The following is a 23,075-nucleotide window of genomic DNA, read 5'->3' as shown; positions in this document are numbered from 1 at the left end:
AGCTGGGGGGGGGGAGACATTTAAAGGACTCAGCAAGCAGCTGATGCCAACTCATGCTGTTTTCCCCACCTTCTGAGGTGCTGCCTGAAATGCTGTGGAGGCATTTAAAGGGCACACTAAGCAGCTGTTGATGACATATCACCTTCTTGATGGGCTCATTTTGTATCCCCCTTTTTCATGCCCTAGTTTTCAAGATGCCTGAGAAAGTAGGGGAGGCATTTAAAGGGTTCACAAAGCAGCTGATGTGTCAACATCACCAGCTTGGTGGGCCATGAAATGCCACCTCCCCAGCATTCTCTGGCAGTGAAGAATGCTCTCCGCTGCTAGAGGAGGGCAGAGGTGTGGCATTTAAATGGCCTGCCAAGCAATTGATGATGACAGACTCTTCTCCGCCTCATCAAGTGCTGCCTGAGAAAGTTGGGGAGGCATTTAAACAGCTGATTTAGCCCATTTAAAGTGCAGGGATATTCAGTTTAGCTTGGATAGGTCCAAAAAGTACCCACATTTGGGTAGTATTCATCTTAACCAAATTGAATCACTCATCCCTAGATAATACTAAGCACAAATAATAGTGCTGCTAGCTTTAATGAGTTTAATCAGAAGATAAATATTTCTAGGTTAATGCTGTTAGATGAGCTGAAGCAGCACAAATGTCTTTGAGCTTCCTGTCTCTGATTGGAGATAGGAAACATCTCAAGGAGCATATTAGATACATTTGGGCCAAATATACCATCACAGATGATTTCCTGATTTACAAAGAAGCCGGCCAGGAACTAGATATTTCAAATGGATGCTCTAATGGATGCATCAAATGGATGCTCTAATAATTATAACATCCAAAGTAGCTCCCCTTTTAAAATATTTCAAAAAAGATCACAACAGATCCCTATTTTTAATGAGCGTGATGCACCTGAGGTCGAAGATAGCTTTCATCAACCTGAGATTCCATGCAATGCCCATGGCTGTGTGCATGGGTATACTGCAGGTTCAACCATGTGGAGCAACGCCTATGTAGCTGTGGCAAAGGGGAAGTAGAAGATCTGACCCATTATATATTGAATTTTAACTTCTATGTGGAACCCAGAACCAAATTTCTTAATAGATTACCCTCGATGGCCCCTGGCATTCCAGATTCTGAGAAGGTGATTCTTCTATTGTCAGATAATGATCCATAATCTTCATAGGGTCGCACTTTTTGCTCTGGCTGCAAAACAGATAAGGTCAAAGGTGAGGAGTGATGGCTGATTCTGATGATCTGTGATATTCTATGGATTCCAGTGTATGTGTGATTATATGCTTCTATTGCTTATAGTTGTCTTTTATACTATGGCCTATGGCTGTACAATAAACTTGAAACTACTACTCACTCACAAATTCTTTGACAATGCACAATAAGTACATTATCTGTTTTTTTCCCCTTTAGTCTTGTGTATATTATATTTTTGTTTGCATTTTCACTTTGGTAAGCAGGTACCTAGCCCCCATGTCCTATACCTATAGGTAGACAACAGAAAGTAAACCTTTATTCTGTGCTTTCCCTCTTTGCTTTGATACAGCTTTGGCGGTTGCCGAAAAAGTCCAAAATAGCATTTCTTTCCACTATATCAAAGAGGCCTTCAATATTTGTCCCTAGTTATCTCTGCTGTCAGATGTATGCACACAAGATAAAGAAAGTCACCCAGTAGCTTGTCCCAGGAATGTATATACTTTCCCCCTTTGTATTGCATAAAATGCATGATGTTCGAGCTTTTATCACCCAGATGCCAAGATGCTGCCAGCCAATGATGGATATACTGCAAAGAAACAATTTACAGCAGCAGGAAACTGTGCCAGACATGCAGCAAGATTTCCTGTCTCCACTTAAATCACTTTATTATGAATGTCTTGCAAAATGGCATAGGTGAACAATGTATTTGAAAGTTCATCACATGCATACTCACAGATTGTCATTTTTAGAATGTCAAAGACCAATTAATGCAATGTCGAGTATTCCCATTTTCTGGCTATCCAAAAATATAGTTTGATTTCAGAATCAAATTTATAAATCCTTAGGACAGAAATTCATTAGAAATACTGTTGTCTGTAATGAGTAAATCATTTTTTTTACTTCTGTTTTCTTTGTACAGGCCTGGCCCTAATTCCCCTCTGCCCTGGATGCGAGCCTGTGTTCAAATGCTAGATCCTGAATCAAAATGGAGAAGTAAAATTCTTCTAGGGCTGAATTTTTATGGCATGGACTACTCGGCATTAGGTGCTTCTGGAGAACCAGTTATTGGTAACAGGCAAGGCTTCTAGAGAATTAGCTTGTTGAAAGCATCATTATCTTGTTTTTCATTTTTATAGAGAAATACATAAAGAGAATTTTATAGAGAAATACATAGCTGGAGGCTTCCAATCGAAGGTCTGTCTGTGTGGTTTAAATAAATGTGAAAGCCAGCCCCTCTGGAGTCACCCCTCCTCCCACCCAAGTTCTCTGGTCTTGTGATTTCTTTACTTCTTTAGTCTTCCAAAGCTACCACATCATCTTTCATATCTATAGATTCTGACTCAGGCTTTTTCTCAGCTCTTGTTCTTCTTTGTCCCTCTTCTTCAAGTACATGTCTCTTGCCATTTATGCTCTGCATAATTCACCAGTCTGTGTCCACTACCTTTGCCTTCCTCAAGTTCGTGCTTTTCATCCCACTACTCCATTGCAACTTCTTTAGCCACCCTGCTTCTTTCCTAACTTCTCTACCCAGATTCCCTTTGCCATCTTTGGCCTCCCACTGGCCCAGCATACCTGCTCATGAATTGTACAGGGTGATGTGTAAATGGAGATGCAAATACAATAGACTTCTAAGGAAGCTCTGGCACTAAGAAAAAATTGCTGTAGAATCTTTCATTCTTTTACACTTCCAGCAAGGAGCCTTAGGGAATGTGGAGAATTATTTCTGCAGTGGATGAAGTGAAGCTTTAAGTGTAGATACTTCCAGCTGAATATCAGAGCAGTACTAGCATGCCTACTTATTAAAATTCATTGGGCAGAAGATATTTTATTGTAGAACTGGCTTAGAAGTCGTACCTTGTGAACACCTGCTCTAATTCCAGGGTCCAGTACACAACTACACCCTTGAGTTTAAGACTGTTGTCTCTTTGAAATATCTGTGCCTTGTCTACTTGGTTTACCATAGCTAATTGCTACAAATTCTGGAACCAGCATTATGTAAGCACACAGTTGTGTCCTTAATCTGCATGTTACATTTGCAGGTTTTCTTATTAAGTAGAGCAGCCTTTAAACATTTCTGTTGTGCAGTTAAGAGAGAAGAACATTAAACACTTCACAGATTTGCAGAACTACCAGTGTGCCTCTTCTGTGCCAATGAGGACATTTGAAATGTGTTCAAGACTTGTTCTGAAATAAGGCTGTGAATGTGTGTTTCTAACTTCCTTCAAAGAAACTTGTGAGTCTTTTATATCAGTTTATACACTGAAGTAGTGATGTAATAAATTGTCGGTTGAGAAACCTAAGAGATTTGACATTGAATTCTGCTATTCAAAGACAAAGATTCCTTACAGAGTCTGCACGGAATTAGAATTCCACTGAGAGCTTTATTGGCTGCCTGCCATGCTGTAAATAATAGGCAATAAAAAGTGATACCTAGAATGGCTAGAGGTGAGATCTTCCTTGAAAGTTATGCCATTGAAGCATGGTAAAGGGATGACTGCGGTGATCTCAGGAAAGAGACATTTTTAAGAGCGTCAGGGCCAAACCTATAGAATAATTCAATATGATGTTCTCACAATACCATGCAGGTAGGATGATAGGGGTGCATGCTTCAAGCACAATTTGGACAGGTAAATTAAATGGATCTTAATGCAATGGCAGCTTTAAAGATAATAGTAACTAGGTTTGGTGAGGGCAGTTGGATAGTGATATGGTGTTCTCACCTGTTCTCATTCACTTACTTTTTCAGTCTTACAAGGTAAGGCATGTGTGGGCACTGAATTGAAGGTGGGGGAGAATGAGATAGCTGTAATTATCAGGATTTTAGAACTATAACTTCCAGGATGGCTGTTTGTTGGAGTACTAGGAGGAGTCTATTTCTGTAGAACCTCAATGGTATGAGGTTATCTTTAATTTACCTCAAATTTTGTTAATCACTCTCGTTGAGATGTAGCTATGTCAAACCAAGGGTAATGCTTATTTTGTAATAGGCTAGAACACCTTTCTTATTTCCTCAGGGCATGATTTGCACACATGACTCAGAAGAGTCTTTATTTGTACTGGGAAAGAGAAGGTTCAGGAGATTTTGCCTGATTCTTAGCTCTTAAGTAGTGGGTACAGCCTGTGTTGCTGGCCCTTCAGTCCTTGTTCTGCTCTTATAAAGGCCCTTTTAAAAACTAGTTCCTAATCCAGGTATGTATTAACAGTTACTGTTGATTTGTTTGTTTATTGTATTTATATACCTCCCTTCCCGAAGGCTCAGGGCAGTTTACATGAAACAATAAATGATAGATAACATCATTTATGGAACAACAAGGTGAATAACAACAATAACATTAACATAATGACAACAATAACATTAAGGAGTGGTGGAACTACAAGGAGCTTCAGCTCAACTCTTACTGAGACCCAGTGGGTTGGGCAGATTCATAGCAGTCGTAGTAGGAGGGGGGGCTAGGGGACCAATTGGAAGCGATGGTTTAGGTCGACCTCAACCAAATGCCTGGCAGAGGAGCTCCCTTTTGCAGGCCCTGCAGAACTGTTCAGGTTCATAGAGGGGAGTTTAGAATACACTGAAACTAATTTTAGGTTTTATATTTTATAAGCATGCAACCATAAATAATGCTTGTCTACTGTAGTTTTTCTCAAACTTTTTGAGTTCAGACCCCTCACTGTTAAGCTTACATTAATTTTTATATGAGTCTACCATCTGTTCCAGATGTGAGCAAAAAGACAGCCTTCTGTTGTCTACAAGGATATATGGACTGGGGCATTTGTCAACACTGGCAGAAGATGAGAAACCAAAATAGGACATACTGACCCTCTTTTAAAAAAGAATTACACAGAAATTATTATTAGAGTCAGCAGTAACTTATTTTCCAAAATCAGGCTTGAAATGATAGATCATGGAAGGAGCATGCATTTCTGAAGTCGATTATGGATTGAGGTGGCTTCTGTTTCACAGATTTATTTATTTATTTCACAGAATCATAGAGTTCGAACGGATCTCCAGTGTCATCTAGTCCAACCCCTGCAGAATGCAGGAAATTTACAACTACCTGCCCACCCCCACTGACCTCTATTTCATGCCAAGATGATGCCCACACAAAGTAGCTTGAAAAAGACTCACAGCTAATATCTGATTGGGTAATTTCTGATGATCCTTTGGTTTTCCTCCTCCCCCCCCCTCCCGTAATTATTAATTTTAATTTGTCAGCCAATTTCCCTTGAAAAGTTGAGCTGGGCATGAGCTAGGGGAGGTAGTAGTGGCTGCAAAAAAATCCTTTTTATGGCTTTTATTGCCATTTTATAAGCATCTTATAAGATTTTCTTGTGGCCTCATGAGTTTTCTGCCAAGGTTGCTCTTGTTGTCTCAGTTCCTGTTTCCGTTTGTACAGTACCAGATTGTACCATAGAGCTGGCTTAGGGTGGGAACAGAGAGGGCGTTGGGGGGTGGGATGATCTCATAAATGGCTTTGAAGAGGCAGTTGTGCCAGATCTCCACAAGTGCATTGGCTGAGTTGCTGGGAAGGGGGCATTGGATCCTGCTGAGCATTCTGGAATCCAGTTTGATCCATGAGTCTCTTTAGGCGAGCATAAATCAGAGTGGGAGTTGGGTATCAATCTGAGCCTTGAGGGCAAAGTGATCCTGCCATGGTATTCTGTTTGATTGTACCAGACCAATATTTATTCCCCTTCCAAAAATCAAAACCAGGGTGTGGCCTCTTTGGTATATGGAACTACCATGGCTACCACCATATCTGATTTCTGCAAGGAGATCCTTTTTTTTTTTTAAGTTGAAATCTCCTAGAACTAACAGTCTGGGGAACTGCATCACCCACTTGGCTACCAGGCAGCTCTAGGAAATCTAGGGCATTTGCTGGTGTTTTAGGTGGTCGACACACTAGACAGATGGCTAGACTAACATGAATGTTGGAAGATTTCATTCTTGTTATCCAGTCTCTTGGCTAATCTTTATTTCCAGTCAATAGGACCAGTAATTAGCTTTATAGTATTAGTGAAAGCAAAACCTTTTCAGCATCCTGGAGTGCAAGAATGAGATCAGATACTTTGTGTAGAGTAAGGTTAATGCAGGTATGTTAAAATTCCAAGCATTGATCTTGCGGTACCCATCCACTATAAAGAATTGAAAATTACATTTAGTGCAAGTCATACAGCAAGCTATTTTTTTTAGTTAAACCAAAGTGAAATGAGTTAATCATGTACATGGAAGAATGAGAACCAGTGTACAGTTTTGAGGCTTTGTTAAGTTTTGGCTATACTCATAAATCTGTCTGTGTATATATATCCTCTCTCTCTCTCTCTGCATTATTACATGTATAATATAATAATGGAAGTAGCCCTCTTAGGAAGAAAACATAACTATTAGTTTTTTGTCACTATCTGTACTAAAAACAGAGACCCACTGTATCCCAGTGTCCTCAGTTTTGTTTTGTTTTTTTGAAAAAGTGAACCATAATGGAACATTCCTCAGATTTAAACAAAAATACTTTTAGTATTGGTAAGTACTTAATGCATCTGAAGGATTGTACTGCTGGCACCTATGCAGTTTGGGATGAATGCATATTTCACAACTGGCCAAAGTATTCATAGCACCAGAGTTTCCTAAATTAAGGGTAACTTTACATACAGAAAGGTATACCGGACTTTCAGAACATTAGTGTTTATGGAGAATTGGATGTTGCGGCCTGAGATGTCTCTAATTAGGCATTTAGAGGATAAGAAGAATGGGAGGTTTTTAATGCCCTGCTTTTTACTACCCAAAAGAGTCCCAAAGTGGCATACAAGCACCTTCCCCTTCCTCTCCTCACAACAGACACGTGAGATAGGTGGGTTCTCAATCTTGGGGTCGAGACCCCATTTTGGGTCACCTGGCCCTTTATCTGGAGTCGCCAGGTTGCCTGCCACTGCAGAGGGTGGCGGTGGCGGGTGGCGGCAGCAGTGGTGGCGGCAGAGCCAGCAGAGCCACCTTGATTGTTGTGCACATGCGTAAACACGCCACCTGCACACGGGCATTTCCAGTGCCCTACTGGCTCCTTCTGCAGCTGCCCAGCTTGCCTGGAGGGTCTCACTGGCACCTGCTGAGGAATGTGCCAAAACGCTTCATTCAGCTCTTTTAGTAAGAAAGCGGCCCCCTCCCCAAACGGGTCTGGTTGCCCATCCCACCTGACTCCGTCCGGCAAGCCCCATGTGCTCTGCAGCAGGGCCGCCGTGGATAAGAGGTTTGAAGGTGATTGATTGATTGATTGATTGATTGATTGATTGATTGATTGATTGATTGATTGATCGATCACCCCTCTTGCCAGCTCAAGGCAATTTACAACACTATGCTTAAAAAAGGTTATAAAAGCATTTTTGTAGTTGTTATATAACTCTTTTTCTTGCATACTCAGATTTGTATATATGCATTTTATGATCTCTGAATCAATGCCATGCCAGTAAGAAATAACTCATACACTTAAGTGTTTGAAGAAAGCTTATTACCTTAATATATTCTGTTCTATATAGGAATAATTTTCAATAGCTCATTGTTGAATGTTGAAAACAAGTAAAGCTGTACAAAGATCATTGATAGCACAATACTTACATATGCCATGCACGATTTCTATTTCAATGGGGAAAGGAAGTGATTATTTTAATTTAAAATCTCTCAGGATAATTAAATGCAGGTCTATAAAACTTAAAGAACTATCTGGTCTCTGTGTTTTTAATGTTTACTGGCTATTTATTAAAATTTCATTTGAAAATACTTCTCAAACCAGAATTTTTTAAAGTAGTTTAAGTCCTTGAATATAAAACATCCATGGTTTGGTAGGATGATAATAATGCAAGAGAATAATAATGATAATGATAATAAATTCACTACTAATGAATTTAAAAAGTATCTTTCTTTACACTGTGGATTTATGGCCCCATTGCTTAGTGTAGGTACAGTTGGCAGTGGCCAGGGTACCCAGGCATAGTTGGCAGGTTTTTCATTATTATAATATGGTCCCCAAACATTTATTTTATTGATTTCTATGCCACCTCCCCTAGCCAGCTAGCTCTTGGTGGCTGACAGCATTTATTGTTGTTGTTAGGTGTGAAGTTGTGTCTGACCCATCGCGACCCCATGGACAATGATCCTCCAGGCCTTCCTGTCCTCTACCATTCCCCGGAGTCCATTTAAGTTTGCACCTACTGCTTCAGTGACTCCATCCAGTCACCTCATTCTCTGTCGTCCCCTTCTTCTTTTGCCCTCAATTGCTCCCAGCATTAGGCTCCTCTCCAAGGAGTTCTTCCTTCTCATGAGGTGGCCAAAGTATTTGAGCTTCATCTTCATGATCTGGCCTTCTAAGGAGCAGTCAGGGCTGATCTCCTCTAGGACTGACCGGTTTGTTCGCCTTGCAGTCCAAGGGACTCGCAAGAGTCTTCTCCAGCACCAGAGTTCAAAAGCCTCAATTCTTTGATGCTCGGCCTTCCTTATGGTCCAACTTTCACAGCCATACATTGCAACTGGGAATACCATAGCCTTGACTAAAGGCACTTTTGTTGGCAGAAATGATATCTCTGCTTTTTAGGATGCTGTCTAGATTTGCCATAGCTTTCCTCCCCAGGAGCAAGCGTCTTTTAATGTCTTTGCTGCAGTCCCCATCTGCAGTGATCTTGGAGCCCAGGAAAATAAAATCTGTCACTATCTCCATTTCTTCCCCATCTATTTGCCAGGAATGGAGAGGGCCAGATGCCATGACCTTCGCTTTCTTGATGTTGAGTTTCAAGCCAACTTTTGCACTCTCCTTCTTCACCCACATCAAGAGGCTGTTTAGTTCCTCTTCACTTTCTGCTATTAGAGTGGTATCATCTGCATATTTGAGGTTGTTAATATTTCTCCCTGCAATCTTGATCCCAATTTGTGACTCCTCTAATCCCGCCTTTCTCATTATGTGCTCAGCATACATGTTAAAGAGGCAAGGCGACAGTATACAGCCTTGCCAAACTCCTTTCTTAATTTTGAACCAATCAGTGATTCCATGTCCAGTTCTCACTGTTGCTTCTTGACCTGCATATAGGTTTCTCAAGATACAGATAAGATGCTCTGGTATTCCCAGCATTTATTAAAATACAGTAAATACAGTAACAAATCAAAACATTTAATTAAGTTCCCCCTCGCAACCTCCTAACCATCTGCGAAAACCCACCCATTACCAAGCCACCAATTGGTACTTAAACAGGGAAAATAGAATTAACATTGGTATTTAGAACAAAGTTTGTCCAGTGGTTCCTGGACACACACAAGCTTATACCCAGAATTAAACTTTGTTGTCCTTAAAGGTGCCACTGGACTCACATTGCTTTCTGGCCAACATGGTTACCCCCCTGAATCTATTTTCATGGCTGATGTTTAGGGCATGCTTTGAATGGGTGATAGAGCCTCTTGTGGCACAGAGTGGTAAGGCAGCAGAAATGCTGTCTGAAGCTGTCTGCCCATGAGGTTGTGAGTTCAATCCCAGCAGCCGGCTCAAGATTGACTCAGCCTTCCATCCTTCCGAGGTCGGTAAAATGAGTACCCAGCTTGCTGGGGGGTAAACGGTAATGACTGGGGAAGGCACTGGCAAACCACCCCGTATTGAGTCTGCCATGAAAACGCTGGAGGGCGTCACCCCAAGGGTCAGACATGACTCGGTGCTTGCACAGGGGATACCTTTACCTTTAGAATGGGGGATGAAGTGTCTTCTCACAGCCCTAGTTCCTTTTCTTTCCCTTTCAAAAGTGTCCCAGTTGCTGCATACTTACTTTGGTCCTTACAGTTGAGAATTCTTATCAATATAGCCCCATCCACCATAAGTATATTTGAGAAGAGAGAGATGCTAACTGGTTGCTGCTGTGTATCAACAAGTTTTATTGTGCTGTGTTGTGGCGACATTTTTATTTTGCAACCTGCCTTAAGCAGGTTCTCCAGAGACATAGATTTGTTCTAAGTAAATAAATATATAAAAATTGGGAATAGAGTAGGAAAGAAACTTGTTTTGCTAAAGCCATATAACTGCTGAATAACCCTGTTGAAAATTTGCAGTGAGGAAGATGACTTAGTAAATCTCTTATGCTTCTGGGGCAGGTTTCTCCCGTAGTCATTTTATATTTGAAACAGGAAACTGAATGCAGAAAGGAAATTGTAAATAATGTATGCTGGCATGCTGCCAAATATTTTCAGGGGGGGAACACCCTAATAGCACCATTATATTTCATTGTGGTATATAATTAGTTTTGTTAACCTCACATTTGAAACATAAGTGCTGAAAATCCCAGAGCAAACATGTTCCATTTGAAATACTGGGAAATGATTAATATAAGGGTTAAAATGTCTTTTCTGGTTAAAAAGATAAAGCAGATCCTTTTAATCATAATTTGTGTATACTTGCAGTGTATTTTAAAATCAATTTTTGCTTTAAATTGTTCTTATAGCTCTATTTAATGGAAACTTTCTCCCATTATCACTTTGGAGTATACTTGTATACTTGTAATGTTGACTGTCACCAGTGCCGTTGACTGTATGGAAAACATGACCTGTGTGGATATATTCAAGAGAAAGGCATAATAATAGAAATCCACATTAAAAATTTCAGCCAAAGGAGGAGGAAGAGGAGTTGTTGTTGTTGTTGTTTTTCGAAGTGTGGACTTCTAATCTGGATTGGAGAAGACTTCTAATCTGGTGTGCTTCCCCGTATGCAACCAGCTGGGTGACCTTGGGCTCGCCACAGCACTGATAAAGCTGTTCTGACTAGGGTTGGGCACTTCAGCGCCTGAAGCGGCCGATTGCTTCCGATGCAGCCAGCGCAGAACCCTAGTTCTGACTGAGAAGTAATATCAGACCTACCTTACAGGGTGTCTGTTGTGTGGAGAAGAAAAGGAAGGAAATGACTGGCTACTTCAATGGTGTTGACGGGAACAGTTTGGATTTCTGGATCATGGTCAATGATGTCAATATGAGGGGCTATTATCAGGAGACAGCATGCACCTCACAAGAGACGTAAAAAGTATTTTTGGGAGAACCATTGCACACCTGGAGAAGAGGGCTTTAAACTAGACACAAAGGAGGAGCGAGATGTAAATTGGTGTGATGGCAAGATCTGAAGATGAGAAGATCTCAAATCTACAGGGAATGTTACATAAGCAGGGAACTACTAGTTTTTTGAACTTCAGAAGGAAGTTCAAAAAACAAAACCATGAGGCACACAAAGGATGGATTACCAAGTCTCTACACTAAGTCACAGAGTATGGGAAACAAGCAGGAGGAACTAGTAGTCTTAATAGAGGAAGGGGGCTATGACCTAATAGGAATCACAGAAACTTGATTGGATAATACTCGGAATACTAAAATCGAGGGGTACAATCTATTCAGAAGGGACAGACAAGAAAAGAAGGGGGAGGTGTAGCAATATATGTTTATCCTTGTGAAGAAATACAGGTACCTGAGCATGAAAGTTCAGGTGAGTGCATTTGGGTAAATATAAAAGGAGTAGGAAATGAGAGTGGTATTATTGTGGGGGTTTGCTATAGACCACCAAGCCAGTCAGAGGACTTGAATGAGATATTGCTAGACCAAATTACACAGTTTTCAAAAAAGGGGGAAATAATGGTCATGGGTGACTTCAATTACCCAGATATCTGTTGGAAGACCAACTCTGCTAAAAATGCAAACTCCATTAAATTCTTAACTTGTCTTGCCAACAGCTTCATCTCCCAGAAAGTAGAGAGGAGAACCAGGGGCTATGCTATTTTAGACTTGATTCTCATCAATAGGGAAGAACTGGTAGATGAGGTGGAAGTAGTGGGCATACTTGGTAGCAGTGACCATGTGCTTTTGGAATTTTCAGTTGTGGGAAAGAGAAAACCTTTACTAGTTGTACGTATAGATTGGACTTCAGGAAAGCTGATTTTCACAGACTTAAAGGTATTTATTTATTTATTTTATATTTATATACCACCACTCTCCAAAGTCTCACGGGAGTTTACAGAAATTCTATGTTGCGTAGAGTACTGTAGTCAGAAAGGCTTAAAGATCAGATTAATTGATTAATTGATCAGATTGCAATTACCTTCCTTTCCTCTTCCCACAATGGACACTTCTGAGGTAGGATGGGTCTGAGACCGCTCTGACAGAACTGCTGTATGCAAACAGGACTGTGACTAGCCCAACTAATTGGCTAGTCCACTTAATTGGCTACATGTGAAGGGAGGGGGGAATCAAACCCAGATTACATGCTGCTGCTCTTGACCACTACACCAACCATTACACACTGTTATATCCTGCTGATCGCTAAGCTAAGAACAAACCAGTAGCATTGGCTTTAATATTTGGGTTCTTAGTCATGGGTCTATATGACCATTGCTTCAGTTCCTTGTTTTTATATTAGCATTATGTATGCCTTTTGCCATGTATTATCATTCCTTCTTTTATCTCATTCATTACTTTTTGTAGTGGTATCATTAATAGTTCTTTTAAATGTTTGTTGTACATTGCTGTTAATCTATCTGGGCCTGGTGCTTTGTCCTTTTTCATTTTTTTTATTTTCTGAGAAATGTTTTGGACTGTTATTGCCTGGTTTAAAATTTTTCTGTGTTCTGATGTAAACTTCATAATGGAGATTTCTTTTAAATATTCTCCTATTTCACTTATATACACATAAGTATATACTGCCCATTGCAATGCTAGGAATCCAACTCCATGCTATCTAATAACATATTGCTACTGTTATATTCTGGACAGTGTAAGGAAATATGTTTTTTGAGTGTGAGGCCATTGAAAGTTTTTGACTCAGCAGGCAGCATATTAAGTTCACCCAGGACAAGTTTATTCTGTCTCATCAGTCTTCACTTAGAGAAAAAGACAGATTTCTTGTATTTTAATAAAGTTGGAAATTAAGTAAAAATGTTAGTATATAGGACAGTAAATTTAAGGGCCGCCTTTTCACAATTGTTGTTAAAGCTTATAGAGCTCCTTGGTCCAAGAATTTCTTAAATATTTTAAGCTGTCATGCATTGTTCCTGAATTATGATAGTTAACCAGAAGTAATAGGGCTATGGGACAGAACTGAGGAATTGTAGTTTATCAGTAATCAGTTGTTTGTAACTGATGCAAAGATGGATCCCAGCAGATGTATAAATTTTAAAAGAAAATATATAAACTGTTTTGCATTCATATAATTAAAATACCATAACAGTTTTTATGTTTCATTGCTTAATTAGGAGCAATAAAGACCATGGTAAATCAGAATGAATCAGTAGTTTCTGCTTTAATCAGACAAATGCCAATGTCAGCATCTTAATTAGATGCACAAATCTGGCAGTAATGAAGCTGGGGCTGTTTGAGAAATTAAAGTGATTTCACGCACAAATGGCATAGCCAGGTTTATTCTAGTTGTATTAATTGTATCCCCAAGCAGAGAACTGTGCTAACCTGCATTATTTCCAGGTTAAACCTGTGTTTGCAAGAGGGATCTTTTGAATCTTACTCTGGGAAGGATACTTCCAGGAAAAGAAAGAACTTGGACACCATGTTCATGAATTTTTTGTGTGTAATTTTATTAGTTCACAAAACTCTAACAAAGATTTTCTTTTGTTAATTGTATTCTGAATTTCCAGACCGTACCCTAGCATTTATCTTAACCTAAAATATCCTTGCCTATATTGAAGCATTAATTTTACTTATAAAACAGAATAAAGCATAAGCAGCATGAAGCAAGAAAAGCAATTTAAGAACAAAGCAAGCAGCGTATAAATCTCACCAATCTGAAAAAGATAGTGAAACACTTTCAAAGTTGGCCCAAAGGTGGCTTGGATGTGAAAGGCCTTACCTCCACAAGGTTCTGCCTCAGATGAGTACCTGAAAGGAAGTGAGTCTGCCTGACTCCCACTGGATATTCTCCCATTCTTATAATCTTTTTGGCTCATCTACCCACTCTTCTAATCCAATCAGATTCTTACAACTACTTTTGGAAGGCTACCAACTTGATGACATATCACTGGTGGCAAAAAATTATCATATAGTCATAAAAACACACATGTCATGTATGAGTTTCCCCTTGCCAAGAACACCCCAACTCTATTGGGTCATGTTGTCTTCCGCTGGAACCATTCCTAAACCCCTTTCTACTTTGGCCCAGCCCTATTGACATGGCCTGTCTCCTAACAGCATCTATTTTAAGACCAAATCTTCCATAACAACATTTATGCCTTAGTTTCCCCAGCAATTCAGGTGGGTAGTCTTAAAGGTGCCACTGGACTATAACTTTGTTCTATTAATGGATACTGTAATGTATAAGCATATATGTAAGCATGTATAGATGTATGGCGTTAATCTGCTTGGCATAACATAGCTTCATGATTAAAGATTACATATAAGTGGCTTTCAAAATATATCATCAAGCAATTTCAAACAGAGAAGGCAGAGAAAGAGGCTTGTGTGCCATTCTGCTTTGGTAAATGTTCAGATCTGTCCCAAAATGTTTTTGACTCCCAGCCCATCTGATTTCTGTTAGGAAAATTAATCTGGAATCAAGCTTTCATCCATTTATTCATATATCTGTTCTTCCTACTGACCGTCTGTCCGTCCATGCTGGCTCAAGTTAGGTTCCTTTTCCTCCTATGTTTGTCCATCTCTTCAAGGTACTTGTTGAAAACTTTAAAATGTACTAGAGATGTATGTATATAAAACTATCATTCTTGTTATTCCCAGTCTTAAAAGCAAATCTCCATTGCCCCAGTTTAGGGTCTTTTGGCAGGAATTCCTGTTGTTTGCATATCTCAGAATGGTTTGTTTATAAGAGCTCTTGATTTTTAACTCTGCAGTCATCTTGATCTCAGGTCCTAGCCAACATTTGTAATGGTTTTGACTGGATGGAACAGCAGAAAGTCTTACTCTGCTTCTTTCTTAAAATGGCTCTGATCATGAAAAATGACTTTAGGCCTGTCTTGTTGGTTTTATACCTTCCTTTGTCTAACAACTGTGACAAACTGTAACAAACTGCAGATGTGGAAATCGGGCACCCATATACAGAACACAGGAAACTGCTCCAGTGTTGTCTTCTCAGATTGGCAGCTATGATATGCTAGTGAAGTATGTAGTCCATTTTATTCAGTTTCATATGGACTAGTCCAGGATTTCTAAACCAGAGTTTCGTGAAACCCTGGGGATTCTTGATGGCCCTGAAAGCGTTTCCTGAATGGGTTGGAGTTAGTTGATTAATTTTGTTAAATTAAATGTGTTAAATATTTATTGGGTGATAATGACCACATATGGTCCAGTTGATCTACCCACCTCTCCCAAAATGGCCAGTGATGGGCCTGGAGGGGGTGGGAAGGGGAAGGGGCCCCAGGTGCATGTGTACACACGGCTATGCTTCCCAACCATGTTCTCACCACTCCTGGGGTTTCTTGAAGCTTGAAGAATGTTTCAGGGGTTTCGAAACAGTACAGAAAATGAGAAAGAATAATCTTTTAACTTGCTATGAGAATCATACTACAATGCAGACAATAGTACTACTAACTTTCAGTCACTTTATGATATGATTTGCACTTCAGTTTATTCCTAGGTAATCTAACAAAACAGCAGAACTGTTGACTGGGTTAACTACTACAGGCTTGTTCTACTGGTAACACCAAGCCACATGTATAAACTTCCCAGAGGCTCAGTAAACCATATGCTATTTCTGCCTGCTAAGGGTAGCAAAGAATACCCTTTAGGCTGCTATACGTGGATGGTGTGCTGTGCTTGGTTTGGTGCCTCAGTAGTTATTTAGACCTGGCTTAAGATATGAAGACTCAGTTTTGCTAACAGTGTCTGAAGAAAGTGCATTATTATTTTATGTATGTATGTATGTATGTATGTATGTATGTATGTATGTATGTATGTATGTATGTATGTACATATGCATCTCCCTCTCTCTCTCTCTCTCTCTGTCTGTCTCTTGGTGTGATTTACAACACAGTGGAATTTACGTTATGTCTCGAGGATGGAGCACCCCTTAAGGCACTGCCCATACACCTAATGCCCATCTGTACAAACAGGACTGACCATTATTGTTTCTGTTCTAGTCCCTCTTGCTCAATCTGATACTGCAAGAATCTACATTTCTTAATTTGTAATCCAACCATCTTCCAGGTTTATTCACGTGTTTAGAGTATCTCTGTTTTGCAGAATTCAATTTTACTTCCATTTGTCTTACTGCCAACATGGAAAACTGTTGTAAAGCTTTTATTTGATTAGAGATATTGATATTTCTTCTTTCTAGTCTCATCTATAATCTTTTGGGATTTCTCTTTCTCTCTTTGCATAAAATGTTCTGCTTCACTAGCATCCTAGACCATTCTCATGTCTGTTCCTTTATTTATATTGGTCTCAAAATTTATTTTAGGATTTTTTTTGCAGCCTTATACTACATATTAAACTTTGTTTAATATTAATTCTTTTAATAACAGAACTAATAGGATTGTGGTTAGAAAAAGCCTTTGATAATATCTCTGCTTTGATAACTTTAGAAACCACAGTTTTAGATATCAGAAACATATCTATGCTTGTGTGTCTTTCAGAAAAGAAGGTGAATTTTTAAAGAAGTCAAATGTCTTTAGAAGAGCCAAATGTCTACTAGACCTAAATCTTCCATAAGATCAAAAGTTTTAGGCAATTTCCCTTGCAAATTATATGTTTTGTTAGAATGTCTGTCTGATTTTGATACCAATACCCCATTCCAGTTTTCCATTAAACACCCATTTTTGTAATGTAAGTAAGCTACTTTATATAAACAAAATTGCCCTCATTTGTGGCACCCATAGAATATTTTGGAGGACATTAAATCATAGGGTCGCCATGAGTCAGAAGCAACTTATAAATATATAAATAAATAAACTTGACAGCAGTTAATATACATACATACACAGAAAATGATGTGGCCAGTTATTAACCAGTCTCGAATCTGTTTGTGCTCGCTTCGGCAGCACATATACTAAAACTGGAGTGATACAGAGAAGATTAGCAGTCTCCAGCTGCTCTTTCTCAGCAAAGTGATTGAAAGAGCAGTAGCAGACCAATAGCAGGTCTTCTTGGATAACTCATCTGCTTTGATAACCTCAGTCTGAGTGTAGACCAGGCTTTCTCATTCAAGGTTTCATGATGGCCCCAGAAGGGTTTCCTGAATGAGTGGGAATTGATTTTTATATATTTTTTAATTTGTCAAACATTTATCAGGTATAAGACTATGGTCATGTCAACCTTCCCTCACCTCCCAAAATGGCCAATGTTGGGCCTGTAGGGGGTGGGAAGGTGAGGGGTCCCAGGTGACCATGTACAATTTCCATCCATATTCTGCTCAATTGTGTTACTTCTGGGGTTTCTCAAAGCCTGAAGAATGTTTCAGGGGTTTCTTAATGGTAAAAAAAGTCTCTGTGTGAGCAGAGCATGTCATAAGTGGAGAAAGCTTTCCATTGGAATAGCTAAAATCATGTTTTAATAGGAGGCTAGCACTGGTGGAATATGTACATAGACCAGTTCCTGCCAACATGAGAGTGGAAAATAAGAACAATTTGGGGACATGGCATGGAAGGAGCAGCACTGTACAAACTTTGATCAGACGACGACAACCACCACCACCACCACCACCACCACCAGATTAGAAGTCTGACCTCCTAACCACTCCTAACTGGTGTAGTAACACTACATTTGAAAAAGAAGTATAATTTTAAACATTCCCATTGGTGTCCGTGTTGAATTCCAAATGGCCCCCTGTCCTCTCCCATCTGCTCAACAGCTGCAATGGAAAATAGAATTCTAGCTAGCCCTGCAGCTAATCATAGTACAATATCAAGTGTATATCAGACTGAGGAAGAGAACAGAGATCTCATATATCAAAGCATGAGGCACAGGGCTAGGTCACTCCCCCATATCTAAAAAACTAGGCGTGTACAGGTAGAGATATTACAATGGAGCACCTAGCACAAAGGGATAAACAAGAATTCCTCTTTCTTATTGAGTTTAATGGGCAGTTCATTGACCGTTTATGCACTGGGCACTTTACTGCCCCAGTTCTCATGCAGGAGCACAAATAGGGGGCAGATGAGGTGCACTGGGCCAAATGCTCTCCTGTGTGAGTGCAGGAAGAGGTGGGGCCACCTGCCACGACTAAAACTCCAACCTGTAACCCAGCATGAAACCTCCAGTGCATAAATGGTCATTGTGTTGCCTATTGTGAGCTTTCTCATATAACTTGCTTTATTCCTGTCCCCTACAAAATACTGCATCTCTTCATTGATGTGTGTGAACCAGGTGTTTGTAATTTGGGAACTGAAAGCATTGTTTCTAGAACACAAAATGAACTCTTAATCTGGGAAGCTCCTGGCTTCTTTTTGTAGATATCTTACATGCACTATTATTTATAGCCTGTGCAGGGAAACACTAAAAAAGGCTACAGTTTTTGCCCCCCTTGTTATACATTGTGTATTTATTGCATAGAATCATGACATTGGACTGTAATGGATAATATAAAGTTGTTTTCTGTATCCATTATTGTGATTGGATAGATGGTGATTGAGTTCCCAGGGCATACTATGTGTGTGTGGGGGGGGGGGGCATTAGCAGATGGTATGGTCTCTGCTGTTTACCATTGAAATGCCTTTGAACCCCCAGGCAACCCATCCCTGTCTTATAGCCTTACATTATTTTCTGTTTTTGAATCCTATCCTATGGTATTCCATACATTTATGTTCTGATGGTATCTCAGCTGCTGGTACCTACGATGGAATTTAGATAACTGAGTGTATTAAGTATATCCTGAAGAAACCTTTTCAGCATCTATCACTGTTCCTGTCTTCTGTTCCTGCTCTTGTCCTGCTTACTTACATTTGCCGAACTGATTAAAGCAGTGTGTCTTAGTACTGTACTACAAAACTATTGACATTGAATTAGCATTTAGGAAACAAATGTTTGTTTCTGAGACTCTATCAGCATGTGTTTATTTCATATTTGAAAGTATTTTAATATGGATTAATCTGTTTATTCTGTATACATGCCTTTAATGTTTAAATGGTATTTCCTGATATTTAGATATTATGTGTATTATTACCATGCACAGAACTTGGAGTGGTAGATATGGAGCCAAACACTCTATAATTTGTGCTAGTCTGGGACAGAGTGATCTCACGAAAACCTGAGTGTCTCCTGGGGTTTGTAAAGAAAGCTTATTAATTTATTTTTTCTTATTATGTGTAGATATGTAGAATTTGAGTTTATGTTTACTTCCAATTCGTTATGGAAATCATGTTCATCAATCTGTGAAATCTGATCACCAAAAAATATTCAACATGGAAATTACAGGGCTACATTCTTATGCATGCAAATGAATCATAAATGTGCCTCTGTTTGCAGGCACACTTACTATGTCTGTAACTCTATATACTAATTATATTTTCTAAAACACACTTCAGCTGAAACTTTAAACTTAACAGGCTTAATCTGTAGTTAGCAGATGGGCTTCTGTTGCTTAATTAGCAAATAATAAGTGAAGGTAGGAGCCCTCAAAATAAACTTTAATAGCCAATTTTATGAGTAATTTTTATAACTTGTACTTTGAAAATTTCAAGTGCTGCCATTGCTTATGTATAATTTTTTGTGATTTGAAATGAAATTCACAAAATCTTGACATCTAGTAGATCTTAAATTTCAGTCAGGATTTTGATGGCCACATTTGATCTTATTCAGATTGTGCAGTTGAAACTGGACATAAACATTCACATACCTACTTTGGTATATGAATGGAATTAATGTGACATTTGCTAATTTATACTGCAAGTCTGCTGTCAAAGAAGGACTGGTACTGTCTGCTGTCATATGTTGCTATATGTTGACAGCACCTACATGTCAACAGTGACATTTTAACTGTTATCTATCTGGTACTGTCAGATGCTGATAGTTACTGTGTGTCATCTGTCAGATACTGCAAAATTGTTAAATGTTAGATACAGATGCTGAATTTAAAATCTTTCCAAAACATATAGCAAATAGTAGTATCTATAATCTAGAAATATTTGCCAGGAACATCTTACAGAAGAGTCGCACAGTATTCCATGGTCTCATACAGCCAGGCCTTGAGGGAGAGAGGGCTAGTCTAAAACACCCCCAAACACCCTCTGTTTCATTGATGTCACCTCTTTCCCCCTCGATCGAAGTGAAAGTGGCCATGAGAAAAAGGTAACATCTGAACCACTCTCCAAAAAGTTTTAAAAGATTCCAGCTGCGAAACGGGCCGAGAAAACCTCCCGCCAGGCCGACTCCGATCGGCAGCAGCAGTCTCCATCATCTCTGCCCTGACATTGTACACCATTGGCATTATTGGGATCATCTCCAAGCAAACCTTGAGATCAAGGTTGCTCTTGTCACCAGTCACTTCACGGCTCTAAGGTGAATGCTCTGATTGACACCGACTCGTCACTGATATTTCCCTCAATGCCAAGATTGCTGTTGAAATTGAGGACTTGGTGCCTCTCTAATTCTAAGGTTGACATCATGCTCCTTTCAGCTGTACTAAGGAAACATCTTAGATGGCTGGGGATGGCTCTGATGAGGAATCACTATGATGAATGTCCGTCCCCATGATGATGATGATGCCTGACTGGGAAGGATGATAATGGAAAAGGAAACCCTCCTAGCCATACCTACCTTCGTTTCTTTAAGGCTCAACTCTGACACAAAATATTGACTTGCCACCAAAGAGGTGCCAAGAGCCTTCATCCCTGACTACTATAGGGACTACAGTGTTGATTCAGACCTTCCTGAACTGAAGTCTCTAGATGATGCAGTTGGGTAACCTGCTGGTATGTCTCCCACAGGTTACCTCCATCTGTACTCAGAGCAACTCATCCATATGGCAAAGTTCTTAATGTTTGACTGTCTGGCTTGTGATCCACAAGCAAAGGACTCAATCATGGACATTTTATATATCCTAAGAGTGGGACTTGTGGCACTCCCCCTTATAAAAGTATCCAAAATGAGATTTTAGTGTTATGGGCCAACCTGGATTCTGCTGAAACTTCCTTTAGGAAACTAGAAAATTTGTATTCCTTTCATGCCATCCCAGAGTGAACTCCAGTATATCTCCATTCTGCTTTCCAAAAGGAGCAGCAACATGCACTCTTCCCCACCTGATAGAGAAGGCAAGAAGATTAATCTAAGGGCTAGGAAGATTTATTCTTCATCAGCTACTGGACTCAGGGTTGTTAATTATGAGGCCATTGTGAGTTGTTACCAAATGCCATTTTGGGATAAGAAGACTCCTATGCTGGATGCACTGCCCCCAACACAGAAACCACAAATGAAGACCATCATAAATGAGGGCATGAAATTGAACAAGCAGCAGTTAAATGCTGCTCAACATCAGGCAGTCAGTCATGCCAGGTCCATGGGGATGGCTATAGCATTCCTTCATTGTTCCTGGTCATAATCATTAATTTTACCAGCAACACCAGGACAAAGGTTGAGGACCTCCCCTTCAAAGGGAAGAAACTTTTAAGAGAAAAAATGGAAGAGATACTTGAGACAATGTGTCAGTACACTTTGACAGAAAAAACACTGGGGATAACCTCTGGATCCTGTCAACCTTCAAGGCCAAGTTACTAGCAACCTCTAAAATGGTACTCAGGATCAAGACCATTTTGATATCTGGAGCAGAGGGCAATTGTAGGTGAAAGGATTCCCAAACATTGATTTAGTCACCTCCAGCATAAATACAACATACACAACGTTCTGTTCAAGGGCAGGCATAGACCCCAGATCCATTGGAGATGCTTTCCAACTCACATGGTCTGGACACCGTTTCTACACATTCCCACCTTTAGGGCTTTTAGAAAGAACTGTTGTCAAGCTATGCACAGACAACGCACATTGCATACTCCTAGCCCCATACTTGGTCCACTTGGATATGTTTTTCTCTCCTCTGGTTGTTGGCAAAAGGTCACATTGTTTCCCATACCTCACACACCAGATCTCCTGTCCATAGATCCACATCTCCATCCAGACATAGGTCACCTACACCTGGCATAGTAGCTGATCCTCCTGGACACTCATTAACAGCTGAGGTCTTAGAAGTGATCACTGCAGCCTAGAAAACATCAATGAGGTTGTCCTACCAGGGTAAATGGAAACATTTTGAAACCTGAGCTCAGGGTCAAGGGTTGAACCCAGTCTCCTGTGACCTTTGGTTGATTATAGAATACCTGCTTTTGTTGAAACATGCAGGCTTAACTACCACTTCTTTGAAGGTGCATTTGGCAGCTATTTCATCTCTTCAGGAACCTATTGCTGGTATATCAGTGTTTGCTTCTCGGGAATATTAAGAATTTTACTAAAGCATTGTTGAACATGTATCTACTGGCACCTCAGTGGAACTTGTTCCTGGTTCTTTCCATGTTAATGCATAATCATTGGCTACCATTGGCTACTACAGACTTGGCATTTGTCTCTTACATTCATGGGATTTCTATCCAAGGTTGTCTTCAGATTCCATTTGGGACAGTCAATTGCCCTACTTCTTTTGTTTCCTATTCCTTTGCTCAAACCAGGAATGTTCCTTATATATCTTAGATGTTCGATGAGCATTGATATAACTAAACAGAGTCAGGCAATTCAGAATATACAACAGTCTTTATTTGTTTCAAGGGTCCCAACAAGGGAAAAACAGCTTCCCTACAAATGTTGTCCTGGTTGATAATGTCTGCAATTCAGCTAGCATACACATATACCAAGGTTGAGTGTCCCTTACATGTTAATGTGCATTCCACTTGGGCCCAGGACACCTTGCCAGCTTTCTCAACTGGTTTTTGACTTGGC

General features: G+C 39.8%; 1 protein-coding gene across 2 annotated transcripts in view; it reads left to right on the top strand.

The window, feature by feature from the left end:
* The window catches only part of CHID1 (chitinase domain containing 1), a 139,566-nt gene that overhangs the window by 80,134 nt on the left and 36,357 nt on the right, over nucleotides 1-23,075 (top strand). For both annotated transcript variants that reach the window (XM_077321434.1, XM_077321435.1), the window contains exon 10: nucleotides 2,127-2,282. In XM_077321434.1, coding sequence (XP_077177549.1) covers nucleotides 2,127-2,282 — 156 coding nt within the window. The remainder of the gene's footprint in view (nucleotides 1-2,126; nucleotides 2,283-23,075) is intronic.

Source organism: Paroedura picta, chromosome 2 (genome assembly GCF_049243985.1).
Source record: "Paroedura picta isolate Pp20150507F chromosome 2, Ppicta_v3.0, whole genome shotgun sequence".
Classification (NCBI taxonomy): Eukaryota; Metazoa; Chordata; class Lepidosauria; order Squamata; family Gekkonidae; genus Paroedura; species Paroedura picta.
This window is presented reverse-complemented; position numbering and strand designations above follow the sequence as displayed.